The following is a 19,361-nucleotide window of genomic DNA, read 5'->3' as shown; positions in this document are numbered from 1 at the left end:
CTGTCTATCTCACAAGAACAGGAATAGAGGTTTTTGTGTACCGGCTGGGATCAGTAGTTGCGATTGGCTCATGAGGAGTCACAGCTCCCAGACAGCTCATGGAAGAGGCATCCATATCAGGACTCACACCTTAAACTCTCCTACCTGTCCGGCTCACCTCAGCCTGAGTAGGTGACTGTGCATTGGTGTGATGTGCATTTCTTCGCAGACCATAAGTCAAGGTGTGCAAAGTTACACCTTTAAAACAGTCTGAATTACCTCAGTTTGAAGATAATAAAGAATAATCAGAATTACCTCAGTCTGAAGGTAATAATCATAACAACTTCCACAGGTTGTTGGCCCATGGAGATGAAAAAATCCTAAGATGCTTTACTCAAAAAAAGAGCCTGGAACACCACTAAGAATTGATCCTGGGGCATTGAGGAACAGACATAATTTCTGTGGGATAATAAAACTGTCAAGTGCACTGGCTAATAGTAGACATGAGCACAAAACTGAGAGAGGTGTTATTTTATAATTTAGCTTTTTCCCACCTCATTGATACTGGTTTTGTATTTCCTAGTTTGAGTTTATGTCACTTTACCAAAGTGCTTGAAAACAAATACCTGTTTTTTCTGAGAAGAGAGACAGACCCAGCTGAGTGGGATTGGTAACCTTGCATTTAAGTTAAAAAAGGCTGTTGAAACAGGGCACTTCACTGGGTGGAGAAGCCAGCTTGCCATTGTGGAGAGCAAGAGGAATAAGCACAGCATATTTAAGGAATTTTACTGACCTTGTAGCTGGACAGTATTAAAAAAATGACTGCCTTTCACATCTCCTTGTGGCCAAGGGGAAAACTTTCACCAGCATTTCCTGCTGGTGATTGGGAAAATAGTCACCAGCAGGACTTCAGCTGTCTTCACACCTTCTCCAATCTGAAACCAGCCTAGGAGAGAGCTACATCACCAGTATAGATCAGTCATTGCTTATGTTGCCTTGCTGATACTTTCTTAAAACTGCGCCCAGAAATGAAAAGCAGTTCATGAAACTGTTAGCACCAAGTTATAGTTTCTGAGAATTTGTGGCTTTTCAGGTTGGCTTGGTAGCATGAGTTCTCTAGGGACTGGCAATGCCAGTCTGTCTTCTTAACACGTTAGATTCCAGTCATTTTGAGAGTATGTTAACAAAATATTATCAGAAATAAAGCCTTCAGAAAATTTAATGTACTGAGCTTGAAGCCACTCCTAAAAATGAATGAATGTCCCAGGACGCTCATTTTCCTTCTAATTGGATCTGGCTTCTCTTTGAGATCCATAATGGAGAGAACACAGATTGGTACTGAAATGTTGAAGACACTTTTCTAAATCTGGATTCTAAACTGACTTAAATTCCAGACTGGTCAGAGGGTTGATGTATAGTTGAATGTGCGTTTTTGCTGCACCAGTAACTACTTCACATACAAACTACAAGTTTTTGCCACATTAACAGATGAGAGTCAGCTGTGGTCAGAACAACAGAAATCAGAAGGAAAAGGGGGAGAAAGGTTAAAGGCTGAAGGCTCAAGCTGAAAATAAAAAATACTGATTGCCTCTCTGTGTTCCTGCAGACGAGTTTTTATTCCTGAAATAGACAGAAGCACTTTAAAGAGATGTTTACTTAAGCTATGTAGCAGTTTGGGTGATGTGTACATTGTAAAAAAACTCTGCCAGTAACCTGCAAAAACTAGGCAAGTAAGAACCTACTTTCACACAGCTTCCTGAACTATATCTGACATTCAAGCAATGCAGGTCTGGATTCTCAGGTTCTCTTACCTTAGCTGCTGAGATGGGAGGGCAGTTTCCCCCTGAGCTTTGTGCTGTGGCACACAGCTGAAAATGAGGGTACATAGGGCCTTCTCACCATTTAGCAACCTGCTTCCCGGAGCATAGAGGGTCTAAGAGGTGACATGATCTCGGACAGCACACCTGTATTATCCACATCCTGGCTTAATGAGCATCTTTAGAGACTTTTATGGAAGAGGTTTTGTTTACTTAATTTGAAAATCTGTAAGGTGTAGCTCTGCCTCATCCAAAAATTACAGAGGCCTATATACCAGCCAAACACAGAGGGTTTCTAATAGCTGGGAGGGTTGCAGTGGAAGTGGTTAGCAGCAGGAGCCAGGTAACCTACATTCCAACAAGAGGAAGTTTTAGATTAAAGGAGTCATGATAAACATGGGTTTGCTGTGCTCCTTCAGCCAGCTGCAAATGCAGCAAGCACTAATGATGACATTCATTATTTAGCATAATTTTTCTTGATATTCTTCCATTTTCCAGTCACTACCTAGGTTTCCAGATACGTATTTTTAAATGAGATAATATGAAAGGACAATAAAGCAGAGAAGCAGTAGGTCACTCGTAACTTAAAGCAGTATCTTATCTGTTGTGTACCCTGGCTTTGAGTAACGAACATGTAATGCTTTGTAGTCAAGCTTTTCAGAGGAATGCTGTTGTCATCTTTCCTCTCTGTAAAAGCCCCTCTGCTCCCGACACTTTAATTGCACAGTTGCCTAAATGAGGCACTGCAGAGTGTTAATGTGTGAGTCTGAGCGACAACACACTCTTTTCACAGAGCTTTTGCCCTTGATCGTGAATGTAACAGAGCACGTACCTTAAAAATAACTGGAGATTCAAGGGGAATCGCTACACTTATCCTCTTGCATAAGGTTTGTTGACATAGGGATCCTTCAACAGTAACTCATATTCTTTCACTGGGAATAATAAGCATCGCCAATTAGTGAACTAGTTAATAACTGCGTGGTTGGGGAGGACAGCAGAGGCATTTCTGCGTATGTGGAAGCAGGGTGTTACGTGTCCACATGGTCTAAAGCAGACAAAAAAAAAAAAAAAAAAGAAAAGGCTTGAAATCCTCCCTGCAGCCTCCCTTCTTGCGAGCTGCCCCTCCGGCTTCTCCCAGACGAGGTGGCAGGATGTTTTTATTCCCCACGGGGCCATTCTCCCTGGCTTTCTCCCCGGAGCCGGGCACAGCCGGCAGCCCCGGGGGAGCGGAGTTTGGGGGCGAGGGCTGGCGGAGCTGATGTCAGCGCCGGGCGGCGGGAGCGATTGGGCTGCGGGAGACTTTGCAGCAGCAAATCCGCCCCCCTCGCCCCCCCCACCCCCGCTCCATCGGCTTCAAAGCGGCCGGTGCCCGGCAACTCGCAGAGGTGCAAAAAGTGGGCGCGGGGCCGGCAGAGCGGCGGCGCCCCCGGGCATCGCCCCGGCCGGGCCCGGCACGTCGGGGCGGAGGCGCGACCCTTGAGCATTGGCAGCGCCGAGCGGAGCCCGGGCACAGCCAGGCACAGCCCCGCCGGCCCGACCCACCGCCCTATAAAAGCCGCCTCCAGAACGAGGAGAAACTCCGCGGGAGGAGAACACGTCGGCGCGGCGCTGCTGGCTGAGGGAGCGGCATGACATCCGTCCTGGGCAGCGGCAGGGCGTCGGGAGGGCCGAGCGGGCAGCTGCGATGCAAGTCCAAGAGAAGGAGGAGGAGGAGATCAAAGAGGAAAGGTAAGAGAGATGTCATTTTCTTGCCGTTTTCTTTTCCCGCTCTCTCCGCCTGCCACCTGCATCGGCCGCTCGCAGCTCCATTGTCAGCGCCCGGCGCTCGGCGGCTCCAGCCCTGCGCTGCCCCGACGGCCGGGCGGGGCGGGCGCTGCCTTGCCCGGGGCCGAGAGCGGCTGTCGCTGTCCCCGCGGCCGGCACGGCTCGCTGCCCTCCCTGCGCCGTGACGGGCCCAGGCTGAACCCCCCGGGGGCCTCGGCAGGCCCCGTCCGGGGCAGCGCGGTGAGGCGGGGCTGTCCCGGGCTCCGGCAGCCCCGGTGTGCCCGCGGAGCCCTGCGCTGCCCGGAGCGCGCCCTGCCCGCGGCTGGAGCTGCTGCTGCCCGGGCGGAGCGCGGCGCGGAGCCCCCGCGGCTGTCGCGCCCTCCGAACTACCGCTTCTCTCCTTTTCTGGACGAGGTCCGCCAAGTTTGGCTGTTTTGGTGCTGTTCCCCGTCCCTGAGCGAGCCCTGGTTAGGAAGGCGCTAATTGCCGTAAGCAGGAAAAGTGAAGCTACAGGATGTCATTGCGAACAGGGAATATGCCCTAGATAAGAGCTCTTCGCAAGGCTGTCTTGCTTCCTCCTGTAGAGGGGATGACACACTACTGATGATTTTTGATGTTTTGCCTGAAAAAGACGAAGTTAACCGGCTGTGAGCACTTTAAAGTGAAATAAACTGATACGTGGAGCAGAGTGCCAGAGATGCCCAGCTGCAAGGCATTCAGCTGCAGAGATGCCAAGTCCGAGTGTTTGTTCAAGCAGTAAATATAATCTAACCTGTAATTGTCATCTCTGTGTGGCACTTACACAAGTTTTAGCCGGCAAGCTCTCAAGCTGATGCTCTGGATACACTGTTTCTCCTTCTGATTCTAGAAAACCTAATTTGTAGGTGCCATTAGCTAAGTGTCTCTTAATTATTGATTCTGTTAAAGTCAGTAAGTGCGGTATTTGATAACTTTTTAGAAAGGTGTGAAAGCAGCTTTTCTATAGTAGCTGGTAAAAACGGGTCAGATGCTAAATGCAAGACTGTGTCATTTGATTGTCACTATTTTAACTTTCATCTGTTAACCCTCTGTATTCAAAATCATAGTAACTAATAGTGACCTGCACACAAGTCGAAACAGCAGGCATGCAGATATATCAGGATTTAGAGTAGGTGTGTAACCTCACTTGTTACTCTGAGTTTTTAGTAGGTTATAAAACCTGGTGAGAAAGACTGTCTTTTACTTGGCATTACAGAATAAATTTTAAACCACTGTGAAAGGAGAGCTCACATACTCAGTCCCTTTAAATGTCCCTGTAATCAAGTTGCGCTCTACAGACTTTTTTATGCTGACTTGTTCTAGCAAAACTCGTTTTCTAGGAACTGCAAACTTAGTCAAGCTTTAGCGACCTGTACTTGGCCAGGAGAAAAGAATAATTCATTAATCTATGCAATAGAGGAAAGGTATTTGGTTTAATTTTATTTCTAAGAGCAGACAGAAGTTAGAGTCTTTCAGTGAGACTTTTCTGATGCATTCTTTTTTGCTTTGTTTTGCCAAAACAAGGTGGAAGTTGAACGTCTTTAAAAAAACACAAAAACTTGCTCAACAATAACATGGTAGCTGACAGCTCTTTGCAGAATGCACAGCTGGAGGTGGATGGCATTCTAGAAAGTGTTTAACTGACCAACATCAATGAGAATGTGCACTTGAAGTGTTCATTTTTTTATTCTTCCAGAAATGCTATTTGCAACCACTTTCCAAATAATATTGTCGGTTAGTATACTAATTACAGACTTGTGTTGATATGATTTTGATTTTCCTTTCTGTGTAATCAGGGTATAAATTCATAAAAACACACATTCCTGTGAAATTGTGCTGGAAAAAAATTCCTGTAACTTAAGGCAAGGCCAGTATAAAACCTGTTGGATTTTACTATTCTGCTATTTTATTTAGTGACTATATATATGTGTGTGTGTGTATATATATATGTTTTTGGGGGTTTTTTATGGTAATTAATGGGTAGGTGTTGTTTAACAAACAGACTGTATGGGAAACTGGCCGAGAAAATGTTTATTAGCCTTTTAAATTACTGGTTTTTTAATGAGAATTACTGTGGGCTCCACTATTTTGCAGGTTTGATCTGTTTAATAGATTGTGAGAAAGTCTTTGCAGACAGTTAAACCAAAGATACTTGATTTTAGCTATTCTCCAGCACATACCTTGTTGTTTATAGCAGGAATGCTTTTAGTAGCTGCTTTAAAGTATGTAACAAGGCACAAATATTTACACATCAATATACATGGATACCTATGGACACGAGTAGATAAAGAAATTAACTATGGTCTTAAATTTAAATTGAATATTAGACAAACTACGGAAATTAATTTATCTGTCACATCCCCACTTCTTAAGGAAATGGACTCCACAAATTATTTTTACAACTTAATATATTTTATTACATATGTATCATATGAACTGTGCTTAAAACCAGGTTGAGACATCGCCTGATAGAATATCTAGGAATGTATAGCATTAGAAACAATTCTTATTCTCTATTTAATAGTGTTGCTTATCCTCTTCTTTTTTACTTTCCATATTTTCAGTCATCTTTATATTCTGGCTAGTGTGAATTATAAATTTTTGTGTGGGTATAGCACTTCACTCCTTTTATTTTGTACCTGGATGCTCTGTTTTAGGAGTTTCCTGGGGGCAGAAAGCAAGTTCAAGCAAGGAGAGCAAACAGCAATCTCTGAATAGCTGAATTTCCTTGTGCATTTGGCCTAAGAAAACCAATAGAAAAACACATGCAGTTAGAGTCAGAGAGAGAATTTCCATATATGCAAATCAAGCAGGGAAAGGTGTAGGACACTGAATATGATCCCAGTGTACAATATCATCATCCAGTAATTAATTAGCTTGCGTCTTATTTTCATGCTTATGAAATCTAGCAATCCTTTCAGTAAAATGATCCTGCCTTAACAATAAATGTCTATGCAATGAATATCATATTGCAAGCATCTGTTTACAGAGTGATTTTATTCAGTTTTACAGAATGATTTTATTCAGACTTACACTCTATGCAGAGTGTGTGTTAAAAAGTTAAAATGTGGATATCCAGAGTTGTTTGTTAAATTAGTATAGGTAGAAATATTTTCATTGTCATTTAGAAAAGTGTAACTCCCAGTGGGAAGTAAGTGTCTTAATTTTTCAAAGCTCTAATAAAAAATAAATATGTATGCTAAACAAATTATCTGCATAGTAATTTCATGTGGCAGCAGTAATAGATATTTTTATTTCCGTCTCTGTTTGGTTGGTTTGAAGTTGCTGGTTTGTTGTTTTTTGGGTTTTTTTTTTTAATCAGTGTGTATAAAATGACCAGAGGTTTGAAAATTATGCCTATTGATTTAGAGAAATCCATTTAAAATGTTCAGGGTTTTATAGGCAGTTACTGTGTTTGTGGGTTCTTGTGTTTTCTCAGGGCTCTGGAATATGGCAGAGCACTGGCAGGACTCAGCACAGTGGCCTCAGCATGGCTTGTGCCGATTTCATAGCCTGTGGTAGAGATTTTGAAAAGGCTTGTTTTCCCAGATAAGTCATTACAAGTAGACCAAATAAAAGCAGAGTTGCCATTTACTGATAATACTAAAAAGGCCACACTTCAGCAGCCTCCAGCAACTTCTTAGAAATCAACATACGGAAAGTAAGTATGAAATAGGTGATTAGATATATAACTGTTCTGAGTTATTTTCCAATTAGGACAATAAATAAGCAACCTTATTTGCAATGCCGTTTCGTAGGGCTGCTGAATGGAGTTAATTACTGGAAACAGAAGGGGATCAGGTATCCCTGATGTGGTAGAAAGCCATGGCCAGGGTCACTGCTGATACAACGGGATATGAAATAAAAGTTGACAGAATAAACTAAATAAGGACAGTAAGTGGGTGAGAGAGGCAAAATGATTGTGAAATGAAATTCCATGAAAAATTAATGAAATAGAAAGATCGTGCTGAAGATGAAGGGAGGAAAGCAGCTTGGTTCTTCATCATCCTGCAATGCCAGAGTAATAAATGAGCGTGTTTCATCTCGGCGAGGTTCAGGGACACAACTCCTTCCCCACAAAGGGATTGTGTTGTGCTTCACGACGTGTTCCGCTTATCTCGTGCCCTGACAGCTCAAGAGGAAGGGAATGGATTTGGTGATAAAATTAAATTGATTAAACCTTTATCCATCATCTAATTTGGTAGCTTTCCTTTTTTCTTTTCTTTTTTACTATTACCTCCAATTTCTAGTGATCCGTGTAATGACAGCAATTTGAGATAGCATCAAGGACATTAGCTACGATGATTGAACTTAAATTTAGAATAAAAATATGGGATTCATGAGTCCATATCTAAATAGCAAACGATTAGGCTATAGCAGAGTTGTAACTTCCTAGCAACAGCATGTAATTGTGAGGACAATAAAATTATGTATTTTACTTTCAAACAGAATAAAATATTTCAACTTTATCTCAAAGTATTAACTATGTAAGTAGAAAAGGCACTGGTATGAATATTGACCACATCCTACATGAACAATTACATATATTGTAATTTTTAGCTTTCTGAACACAGATATTGTCAGATGTTTTGCTTTCCTGAGTGGCAATACACAGGCATCTAAAGCTAGTGGCAAAGAGTCCTACTGTTGGAAATTGCTTCATATTGCTTAAAATTTTGTAGCTTCTCCTTGGTGATTTGCGTAGGAAAATTCTCCCGTAAGGTGAAAGCTTTGCTTAGAAGTTCTAGTTTAAATGGTGTTAATAGAGTTTTTAAAATACTTAAAGGCAGCCCTTTCTAGTGATACCCTACAAATGGAAAACACTGCACTAAAAATTAAAGGTCAGATGAAATTGCCTTGTGAAATATCAAAGTTACTAAAGGTCTGTGCAAACTGTTTTCTTAGGTTCCTCTAAGCAAGTTGCATTAAAAAAGTGAACATGAAAATATCTATCTGATCTCTGTTAATTGTACTACTTTTGAAGTACTGCTGGCCAATATTGTGTAGGTTTTACGAGTAGTAATGAACCTGAATTGATCCCTGTGTTTACAGCTAACTATCTCTACAACCTTTCAGGCAGTTTACCGTTTTTTCTGTGTAAGTGATTAGTTATCCAGACAAAAAAGGCTGATATGCATCAGTAGATAGATCATTCTCAAGGCATCTGTGATGAACTTGACGTTTTCTGTGTAAAACAGCTTGTTTTGCCTGCAAATGATGTAAGTTCCAATAGTAAAACGAAGCGCTTACCTTTCTGCTGTCGCTGACCTTTGTTCCCCGCTGCATGAATTTGAAACGAAGCAGCCAACCCAGAGGAGTTTTAACAGCATATTGTGATATATAACATATTAAAAAGACTGCTTTGTTAACTGGCGGAAGCAGCTTGTCAACCCATACTAATAGGCAACCCTCCCTGAGTCATAAAATAGCCAAATTTAATGCTTTCACAGAAAGCATTAAATGGATGGAGTTATTGTCGTTCAGTCAGTCTCAAATTTCTTGCTGCTTACAACAGATTTGAAATATGGGGATGTATTTTTGGATCCTGAATTAACAATACACACTCAGGACTAAGGACTGGACATCGCCATGGCTGGTTTAATGAAAATCTCTGCTAAGCAAAGCGTGATAACGAGGGAAGCACGGAGTAGGGCAGAGTGTGTAAAGAGCAGGATGGCTAATATTGGAGATATTACCGTGACATTAATGAATGAAAGGTGTATTTTTACTGAGTATATTCTGTTTCGTTCTGGCTCCCAAGTGTGTACTAGAAATAGTGAGGATTCAGAGACATATGGCAAAAGGGATTAGAGATGTGTAAAATTTCAGTAGAAGACAATTGATAAGATTTATATTGTTTACTTTTGTGATAAACATAAGAAAAGATGCAGTAAAATCATATTAAAGAAGAAAAGATTATCAAGAAGGTAAATAGGCTACTTTAATTTAGTCTTGATTTTTCTATTTACTAAGACAGAGGCCTTTAAGGAAGCAAAATTTCAGCATGTTTAATAGGAGTGGAAGGACTTTTTCTGTGACACTGTATGTAGCTGGCCTGGGAAATTTGTTCATTCAAGGTAAAGAAAAACAAAACTTATTTGTTGGGAGTTTGAGGTATTTGATTAGCTCAGCTGAGACTCGCTCTACGAAGTTTGATGCTCACTTCAGTGACTGTAGGCTTTGGTTTTAGGTAGGATACATTAAGAAGGATTTCAATTTTTTTAGTATGAGATATGAATCCTCTTTTTCAGAAAATTATCTGACTGCTGACTTGCTCGGATTAGGTGGAAAGGTGATTTGTAGGCAGTTTAATCACTGCTGCTCACTGTGAGGCTTTCTGCACTCTCCGTTTCCCCCGCTGACGCCGTGGCGTGGCCGCGGTTCAGGAGGTGCCTTTCTGCTCGGCTTCGCGGAGGTGGCGATGCGCGTCCCTCTGCCGTGTGCCTCCCAAAACCAGTAGCACAGCTGGCAGGAAGGCAGGCACATTTCCCTGGAATATTCCTGACAGCTTTTTAAGTCGCCTTCCTCTCTGTTCCCACTCAACGCCCTTCATGGTATATGTAAAAATAGACCGAAACTGAGACTGATTCCCAGTCTCTTACTTTGATGCTGTAGTGAGGTTAGGATGATTACTATAAAAATTAATTCATCCCACCCATTTCTTATTTCCTTGAAAAAAAGAAACAAAAGGGTGGAATAAAAGGGTGTGAAAACAAATTTTACAAACACATGACAATTTGTTAAGCAGAAAAACCCCACAGGTACTGGCGTGACTGCCAGTGCATCGTCATCAGATGACTACTGTGTCATAGGGATTACCCCTCCGAACTAATCTCTGTTTCTGAAAGTATTTCTGATGGGTTTGGGTTTGCTCTCAATGCTAAACCATCTACTGTGTCTGTTTTTGGAGTTGTGCCACTTGTGAGTGCTGTTTCTGAAACCTGCACTACATGCTGGTGGCATTTTTTGCGCGGTTCTGGAATGAGGAATGAGCAATAAGTAGATCTCAGCAAAATACTTTGTGCTATAGTGTGACTTTTTTTCCCCTCATTTTTTTGTTCCTTGTGAGAGAAATGGTGCTCAGAATTATTAGCAGAATCACCTTTCTCTAAATGCTAATGAAACATCAGCGTGAAGAGTCAAAGCTGCTGGGAGTGTGGGAAGAAATAAGTAGAATTTGACAGATATTTTATCTCCATCTTTTTAGAAAGAGATTTACACACAACTGATTTTATGCAATTGCTTGCTTCTTGCCACTTCTCGGAAACTGTGAAATGGCTATTTATTCCTTTATATTTTTGTTAAATCCAACTATTAATGATGGCTATCAAGCCAACTGTAATAATGCGTTACCTTTGTATAGGGCCTAATTCTGCTGCCCCTACTCAGAGTAAAACTGAAATTGAAATTTCTCAGTATCAGTCAGGGTGGCAGAACTGTGTTGCTACATACATTTGTCTGTGCCTTATTATATAGTTACATAGATACATTTTTGTGTGAAATATAGTTGTCTAGCTCTATGAAGTGAATGACTGTAATAAACTCCAAGTTGTGTTAGACAAAGGGTCTTAAAGCCTGTAGAGTTCAAATTATATGAAGGATTTTTATATTCCATTGAAGTATTTTGTGTAGTGATGTAAAAATAAAATACACTCATATCATTTGTGTGTTTATTTCATTCATCCATCCAGACCGTATGAATTGGTAATTTAAAAAGTATATGTATAAAAATCCTGAGTATTTGTGTGTGATCTTGCTCTATGCAATAACAGTCACCTTACAGACAAATCACAAAAGCACAAATGCACAAGGATTATAAGTTTGGGGTTTTTTTAGAATGAAAAATAAAAAAATGAAAGACACTTCTTATAAGCCAGACTTTTTAGTATATTTCTACATTCCATTTGTGTAGTTATGTTGTTTGAGTAGCTAAGTAATTCAGCATGGTGAAGACAGGTGCTTATGCAGGATCCTGTAATACTCATGTCAGGAAGCCCCAAACCTTTACCAAAAAACATGGGTTTGGTCTTAAGTTCCTTTGTGTGCCGATCTTTCTCCAGCTGAATCCTACGGGAGGAGTAAGAGAGCAGAAGGCAACTTTGAGCTCGTGCTCCATGTTACACCCATGCCAGCCGCCCTGCAGCAAACCACCAGACAAAATGCCCATGGCTTCATGAACAAAACTTACCCGAAATTAACTTTCATTAGCTGATTTCCAGGTTGTAATTTCCCCTTCTCATGTCAATCATGAATTGCTATTTACATGGCCATTTAAATGGTGGTTTCGGGAAGCAAGCCGCAGTGGTCGGCATTGCCTCATTGTTGAGCAGACAGTAATTAAATTGGAGCTCAGCTCTTGCTGCTTGTGGATTTAGGAGTTTAAAAGAAACAGTGCAAAAAGGGAATGTTCTTTAATATCACTGACAGCAGGTTTCTTCCACTTGCAACTGCTTCAAAGATTATTGATTGACCTGTGTTTATCATTTATTTATGCTAAAGCATCTGATGCGTGTCTGTTGTAAAATGTGTTGTTTCTAAAATCAAGATACTTGACTCGTTTGCAATTCACATTTATAATGATCAGTTTTTACAGCTGTGTAACAAAATTGCTTTAACTGATGCTGTGCTCACAAAGAGCACTTTTTGTGCCTTCAACTGAAATCCATAAGCACAAGACATTTGATGCTGTGGGTTTTTGTTTGGTTTTTTTAATAAAAATGTTTCACTGTGCATATCCTTTAAATTTGAGGAAGCAGAGGGAATATACAAGAGTGTTCAAGGATAAATGTGAAGCATTTCAGTTCTGCCAGAACATGTCCAAAGCTAGTCTTTCTAGGTTAACTTTTGCCCTCTTGTATTCTTTTAAAATGAGCCTTCATCTCTCCATTCATTTTCTTAAAAAGAAAAAAAAGAAAAATTTTGAAATCTTTTCGTGTTACAGCGCAAGGTGTGAACTGCAAGGTAAAAAGAGGCAGTAAGTTACTAACAGTACCAGTTACCAGAAGATGGTTATTAGGTGTCAAAAAAACCTGGGGATTTAAAAATATGTACCCTGTTTTTGAGTAGTCAGAAATGAAATAGTCTTTTGGAATTAGAAGTCTGGTTTGTAATAGAAGTAGTTTAACAGAACACTGCTTTATAGATTGGTTAGCCCAAGCACATTTTTAAGTAAGTGATACATTCTGCTTAAATGTGGTAAGAAGCCATAGACAAAGATGTTTTGTCAGATCTTCCTGAAGGCTAACAGAGAATTCCTTATTAAATTTGTACTTTTATGATGTAAGGCACATTGGACCATTTTTCCCTGACAATGGTAAGATCATCCTTCTCTTCAGATAATTCCAACTCATCCCAGACAGCAAGGTCTCTTATTGCCCAGAGTTAATAAAAATGCCTCAGTGTAATCATACTAGGTACATGCTCAAACTACTCATGAAAAAGTATTAATTCTCACAGACAGAGAGACCATACTCGCCTGGTTTACGAGAGGGAAGTTGAGTCAGACCAGTTAATCTGTCACAGAATTAACTGGCAAGAGGTAGGAATGCTGGAGCCTGTCACTCCAGTTTCAAGTGTCCAGCGAGTTTAGCTCCAGTTTGTCCCAATCCTCACTGTGGCTGCAGTTGGATGCCATTGCTTGGGTTTGTCACTGCTAGGTGTCACTGCCTGTGTGACACGGGAGCTGCTCGGTGTGCCAGGCTGCCCAGCATCGGTGCTGGCAGGCAGCAGCAGCAGTAGTGCAATCCCTGCTTCCAGGCAGCCCGGGCAGGGCATGGCAAAGCTGTTCCGCCTGGTGGAAAGAAGAGGGCTTTGTGTTTACTTGGTGTTTACTTATCTGTTTTGGATGTAAACAAAGGCATGGGATCTGATTCTTCTTTGGAGTTGAATCACGTTTGCTCTTCAGTTTCTGGAGGGCTTTCGATTTCTGCCGGAATGGCTTGTTGTTATTCGTGCTGGAGGTGAGGTTTCTATGGGGCAAAGTTTACATTTAAAAGGCAACTCTTTCTTCAGTGTTAGACAGCACATTGCAGACAAGTCTACAAAATAATCACAGTAACTCTGATTTCATAATATACATTACTTCCTTCAGATGCTACAAGAATTTTCTCTTGGAATTCATTGAAACTGTTACATTTTTTTTTTTAATATATGAGATTTATCCTTTTAGATTAATCACTTAATTTCAGAAGGATTAAATACTAATTTCTAATTTCTAAATTTCATCACTTTCATTGTCATTAACAATCATGGTAACAGTCTACATTTGTACCTTGCCTGTAGTTCATCAATTTTTTTTATGCACAAGCTCCTCAGAACACCAAAAGACTATTCCACTTTAGCTAAAACCACTCTAAATTCACTCTAGTCTTTAACAATAATTCTTAGACTAAAATGTGGCAGACAATCATTAAGATGAAAAAAAACAACCAAGCACTCAGGAAAGTAATCCGTAAAGTTAAAAAAAATTTTAAATAAAATCTATTTCTTATACATTATTTTAATTTTGCCTCAAAAGAATTGTCTATGAAAGTAACTGAAACCAAGCAGCAGCAAATTACACTGGTTTGGGTCTTGTAGAGTGCTGTTTTACCAGGAGAATGAATTAAACACTAGAGAAACCATCTCAATCAAAATAATCACAAAGGTTCCAAAAAAATCACTCCTAAAATAAAGGGCTAATGTAACCCTGAAAATCCACATATTTCCACTTTTGGAATTTGTCTCTTATTTAGCAAAACACCCTTCTTTTTACTATCTTACTTCCTTTGCTTGTATCCTCACCTATTGAAGCAGCTGTTATTCATACAAATTATGAAAAGGAAAGTATATAAGAGATTGGTGCCTGGATAGGACCAATATATCATCAAAGGTCTTTGGGGTAACATATGGCCTTGGTTCAGCAAAATCACTTCTTCAGTCGTTCCACTGCTGCTCAGAAAAGCAGTAAATAATAAGTAACAAGATCTGCATACAAATGTGCTCAGGTGCTCAGGTTTTTTCTGTGGAATCAGAAACTGGCTAAGAAGTTGCTATTATCTTCCTAAAATATTTTTCTACATACATAAAAATGTATAGTGTGCTTACAGCATATATTTCTTAGGGCTTTCTTAGCAACTGATCTTGGGCTTTCTTTACCTAAACTGATCTCGCTACCAGTTCCTGACCTGACTAAATGTGTCTCTGACACTGGCACGTCAAGTTGGTTCCTGTGCTGTTTAGGCAGAAATGGGAGACAGCAAAAAGTCAAGATAAGAGGCTGAGCCTATTCTTTTATTGACCATTATAGCAAAAGCAATGTGTGCATCATAGGCAGGCAGTTGATTGAAAAGAGAGGCTTGTTAATTTTGTAGATCTCATTAATGTTGGTTTCCAGTACCTTTCCCGTTGTTGGTTTGCCCTGCAGGATGCTGTTGCAGCTGCTGGTGTGAGGTGCAGCCACACACAGCCCTGGTGCAGGAATGCCATCCTGGTGTCAGTGAGTTTGCACATCGCAGAGGAGATGATGACTCACAAAAACCCACATGGCAAAGAGACTTCTGAGCTCAGGATCTGCTGGGAGCTGCAGTTCAGGTGGTCAGGCTTGCTAAAGGCACCAGGGGATGCGATGCTCTCAGCACACGTCTGGCCAAAAATGTGGCTGCAGGGTACCAAAAATACATCTCCCTGACCAAATGCAGGAAACTGTTTCCATCAGCCCTTTCTAGCAGACAGCTTGTCTCTGCTGAATGTTGACAACATATTATATAAATTTCCCTGCAACAGCTTGTTTCAGAAACTTTCCCCAGTAATATAGATTAAGATAGAATTTGTTTTGACTGCTGTAATGCATATTCATTAGATAAAAGCCCAGACAATTACTATGATAGTTTCACTAACAGGTGGAGCATGTTTTAGGATTTGTTGGGCATGGGATTTGCTGGAATAATCTCAGACAAATTTGGGGGATTATTTTTGTGATAAAAATAATTTTGTATGAAAAGTGAGAACGTAAGCAGATTTGAAGGTGATTTCATTATGTTTTTACATTAGTTTGCTCTTACAGTTTTAAATCTAGAATAAGTTCATACTTTGAACAAATGCAGGTCTCTCAGGGCAAGCAATAAACCACACAAATAAATGCTACCTTAGTATTATAGCTTAAAATTGCATAAATGGTAAGCAAAAATATTTCTAACAGGATATTATATTCCATTCATTTTCCAAAACTCAGAAAAACTAGAAATAATTCTTCTTCTATCTTCACTTGTATAATGTCCACTTTCATCCATTAAGGTTACAGATTAATTTTGGTTGAGTAGGTAATATTACAGCAACTATGCATGCATCAACATTGTTGAGAATTTCTGAACTAAAGGGCAATTCCCTTTTTTGTTTCCACTAGAAAAAAAACCAGAAAGATTGAGGACAGAATCAAGACGAACAGTATACAAGCCTTATCGTACCATATTACATGGGAATCTGTTTTTTTCAGGAGCAACAAGCCCTACAGTTTGTAGGACCTTCATCCCATATGATGTTCCCATATGGGTGATCCCATTGTCTTCAGTACAGATGATCTTAAGTGATAATTTTTATAGGGATTTGGGGTCATGCTAACTGGCATTATCAGTAGTAGATCACTGCCAAATTAGAGTTTTGTAAAGTGAACAAGGAAGTTAAAATTGCACACTCAGGAAAGCACCTTAGCTAATCCCTACAGCACAGCATCAGAATGTAACACTAAAGGAGGTTTAAAAATACACTTGCCTGGCACAGAAGTTATCAGTCTAGACTCCCCATCTGTTGAATGCCTTGTAAGTATCAGTAGCACTTCAGTATCTGACTTAAACAGAAATCATAATGTAAAAATGCTAATAATTTCTCTAACACTGTTTCGTTACTAATGGAACTTCAAAGCTATGAATGCATATGTTTATATTCAATTTCTATTTATATACTTAAGCACAGACTTTCTAGTACTATACATATTAATGTGCCAATATGTGCTCCAGCAACGCCTATATTAACTTTATTAATACATAAATATTAATATTTATATAAAGGGCTGTACTCAATGGAAGTTTTGTCCTAGGCTTCATAAGGAGCTTGAATCAAACCCTGTATATTTTTTTTAATAAACATTGGAACAAATTTCCAGGAGTTCATTTCGTTCACCACATTGTCTTTTTGTTGTTGTAGGTGGATTTTAATTCTTAAGCAGAAGATTTTTATGAGCTGCACCATTTTCAGCTGCTTGTGTAGGGATGTTTCTCTGACAGAGCTGATTCCACACTCCCTTCACCATCCTCCTTTGTCTTTCTAGTTTTCACTGTGTTTTAATCATGCTCTCTAATCCCCTATACCATTATAACTGATTAATTAGCAAACCTTCACTTTCAGACTTTGAATTTTTCTCTTAGGCTCAGACCATTTATAATCTCAGCTGTAAAGACAAGATTGAACATCTGCCTTGTATTTAATCTCTTTGCATCTTGTACCCATCATGATTATTGTTTGTTCTTTATTATAACTGGGGGGTTTAAGGGTGAAATATTACATTGTGCATTATCTGGGCTCTTAGCCTGAAAATAAATCCATGCAGATGGACCATGAGAAAATATAGAAATCAAGGAGTCCACAACTTGTGTTCTTTTGTAGAACTTTGGACCTTAGATTTCCCTTTTTTTTCAAGAATCAGCTTAAAGAAACTGTGGGTGGAAAAAGACAATGATAGATGTGTTGTTTATTTTGCAGAGCTTTCATCAGTTTACATTTTCAGAATTTTCTTTTCAATTATGTGGGATAGAAATATACACATATTTGTATACTTGTGATAAGTAAACAAATCCAGTATTTTCCTTCCGTTGTCAGATACCAAGATCTGTGGTTTTCAGAAAATCACATTAAGGGACCTGCAGCTGTATTAGCTGCTGGTGACTGTCCTCCTTCAGAAGCTCAGGTCTGAGCTTCCCTCAACTCCTTGTCAAGATTTCCAAGTGAAGCCTGTTTGCTCTCAGCTTCTGCAGGGAGCACTTTTCCCTCCTGCACTTGCTGTGTATTTTTTTAATATAGTTGGGGTTAAGATTTTGAGGGATTGAAGGGAGATCAAGTACCTGTTTGTCATTACCTATTTCCAGCTGGAAACCTTGGGATGGCAAGCTTTCTCTTCCCCCTCACTGACTCACAGCATGAAGAGATAGTGGAAGAGAAATTTTCCCAACGCATTGAACATTTGTCAGCACAGGTAGAATAGTGGTGAATAAAATAATTTCTTTGCTCATCCCTCCTACTGTCCTAGTCACAATCAAAAATTGCATCTCAGAGAGGTTTTTGGATTTTTTTTTCTCCAAAAGGAGCTATCTGTCTCCAAGTGTCACATAATTTATGCAGAACTGAGCTTGCTTCTCCTTTCTGCTGCAGCTGATACCCACATGTCGTGTCCGTCCAAAGGACCATGTTGTCTTTGGTCTGAACTGGGCTATGGGGTGTATTGAGGCTCTCATACATAATTTCCTGTATCAGTTAAATGGTGCCACCCAGCTGCTGGGGTCTCTTGCAGACACACTTTGCTGTTATTTGTGCAATCTAAGCCTTTCTAAATCTGCAATAGCTCCAAACACTTTGTAATAGCATTAGTACAGGTTTTGGACTGATACTGTAATATAATATAGTTATAAATATTTTCATTATGGAAATATCAGAGGAAAGAACACAGCTAATGTCAGTTACTTTTTAAACTGATTTGTTTTTTATTTCTTTGAGATCTTTCTGTGATCTTTGTAGGTATTAGATTAAAAAGTAATTTCAAACATGAATAAGAAATAACATGTGCAGAAAGCTGCATTTCAGCTAGACTTAGCAATGTGAAGCACCTTTCTGGGGCTGTGACTCCAGTCTGCCTGTTTCCCACGGAGCACAGAGCAAGTGTGGCTGAGACCAACAGAGCCCATGAAGCATTTTGAAATAGTCTCCAGCACTCATTTCTTTCCCCATGAAGACCGACTTTTAAATATTCCAGGAGGCCTTTCAGGAGAAATGGCATCTTCCTCTTCTGGTTGCCTGTGTTTTTAAAGAGCTCTCCTCTCTTGCAGATGTTTATTCACTTACAACTTTGCATTGCCCAGATGCATTGCTCTCTTCTCACACAGGTGGAGTCCAGCTGTTGCCCTTAGCTGCTGTCTTTGGACAGTAATGTATCAGCAAGGAGCAGATGGCTCTAAGGTGACTTGGTTAGGCTGAATTTTGGGACAAGTGTTTCTTTAGAAGATGCAATGGCTCAAGAGTTGATAGGACTTAGGGGAGGTGCAAGACTCCACCGACAGCAACCTGCTCCCTGGCAGGAGAGCTGATGTGTTACTTGCAGCTGAGACCCTCGTGTCACTCTCTGCACATGCTTTCCATGGCCAGGAAAGTCTGTTTTATGGAGAAGCCTGTGAGGTGTGTGTGTCTGTCCAGGTGCAAGTCAGGGCTTTGGCTTGGTGTATGCTGGAGAGCTGCTAAAGTGTTGGGCTCAGGATGGTCTGAGCAGCAACCAGTTGTGCTGGATGTGCTCACAGGGACTTGTGAGAGCTGCAGTTCAGGGAACTCACCCAGCCATGGTTCTTCTGTGTCTCCTGGTGGAATGGTGGGAGTCTAGTGGACTATTGATCCCCCCGAGTACTATCAGCAAGGAGGACCTGTATCTTACCTGATAATTTTCTGGGCTTTGGGGGCAGATTCACATACTTGCAAAATGGATTTCCTCTAATTGAAGCTCTGTTCTGAAACTGGCAATGCTGAAAGTTAAAATTAGTGTCTCCTTTA

General features: G+C 40.4%; 1 protein-coding gene across 1 annotated transcript in view; it reads left to right on the top strand.

Annotated features, from left to right (window-relative positions):
• Positions 1-2,931: 2,931 nt before the first annotated feature.
• Positions 2,932-19,361, top strand: part of ADARB2 (adenosine deaminase RNA specific B2 (inactive)) — a 301,734-nt gene continuing 285,304 nt past the window's right edge. Inside the window, exon 1 of the mRNA XM_085050330.1 lies at positions 2,932-3,524. Within this exon, the coding sequence (XP_084906456.1) occupies positions 3,425-3,524 (100 nt within the window). The 5' untranslated portion in view covers positions 2,932-3,424. The remainder of the gene's footprint in view (positions 3,525-19,361) is intronic.

This window comes from Lichenostomus cassidix, chromosome 2 (assembly GCF_008360975.1).
Source record: "Lichenostomus cassidix isolate B80296 chromosome 2, HeHo_3.0, whole genome shotgun sequence".
Classification (NCBI taxonomy): domain Eukaryota; kingdom Metazoa; phylum Chordata; class Aves; order Passeriformes; family Meliphagidae; genus Lichenostomus; species Lichenostomus cassidix.
This window is presented reverse-complemented; position numbering and strand designations above follow the sequence as displayed.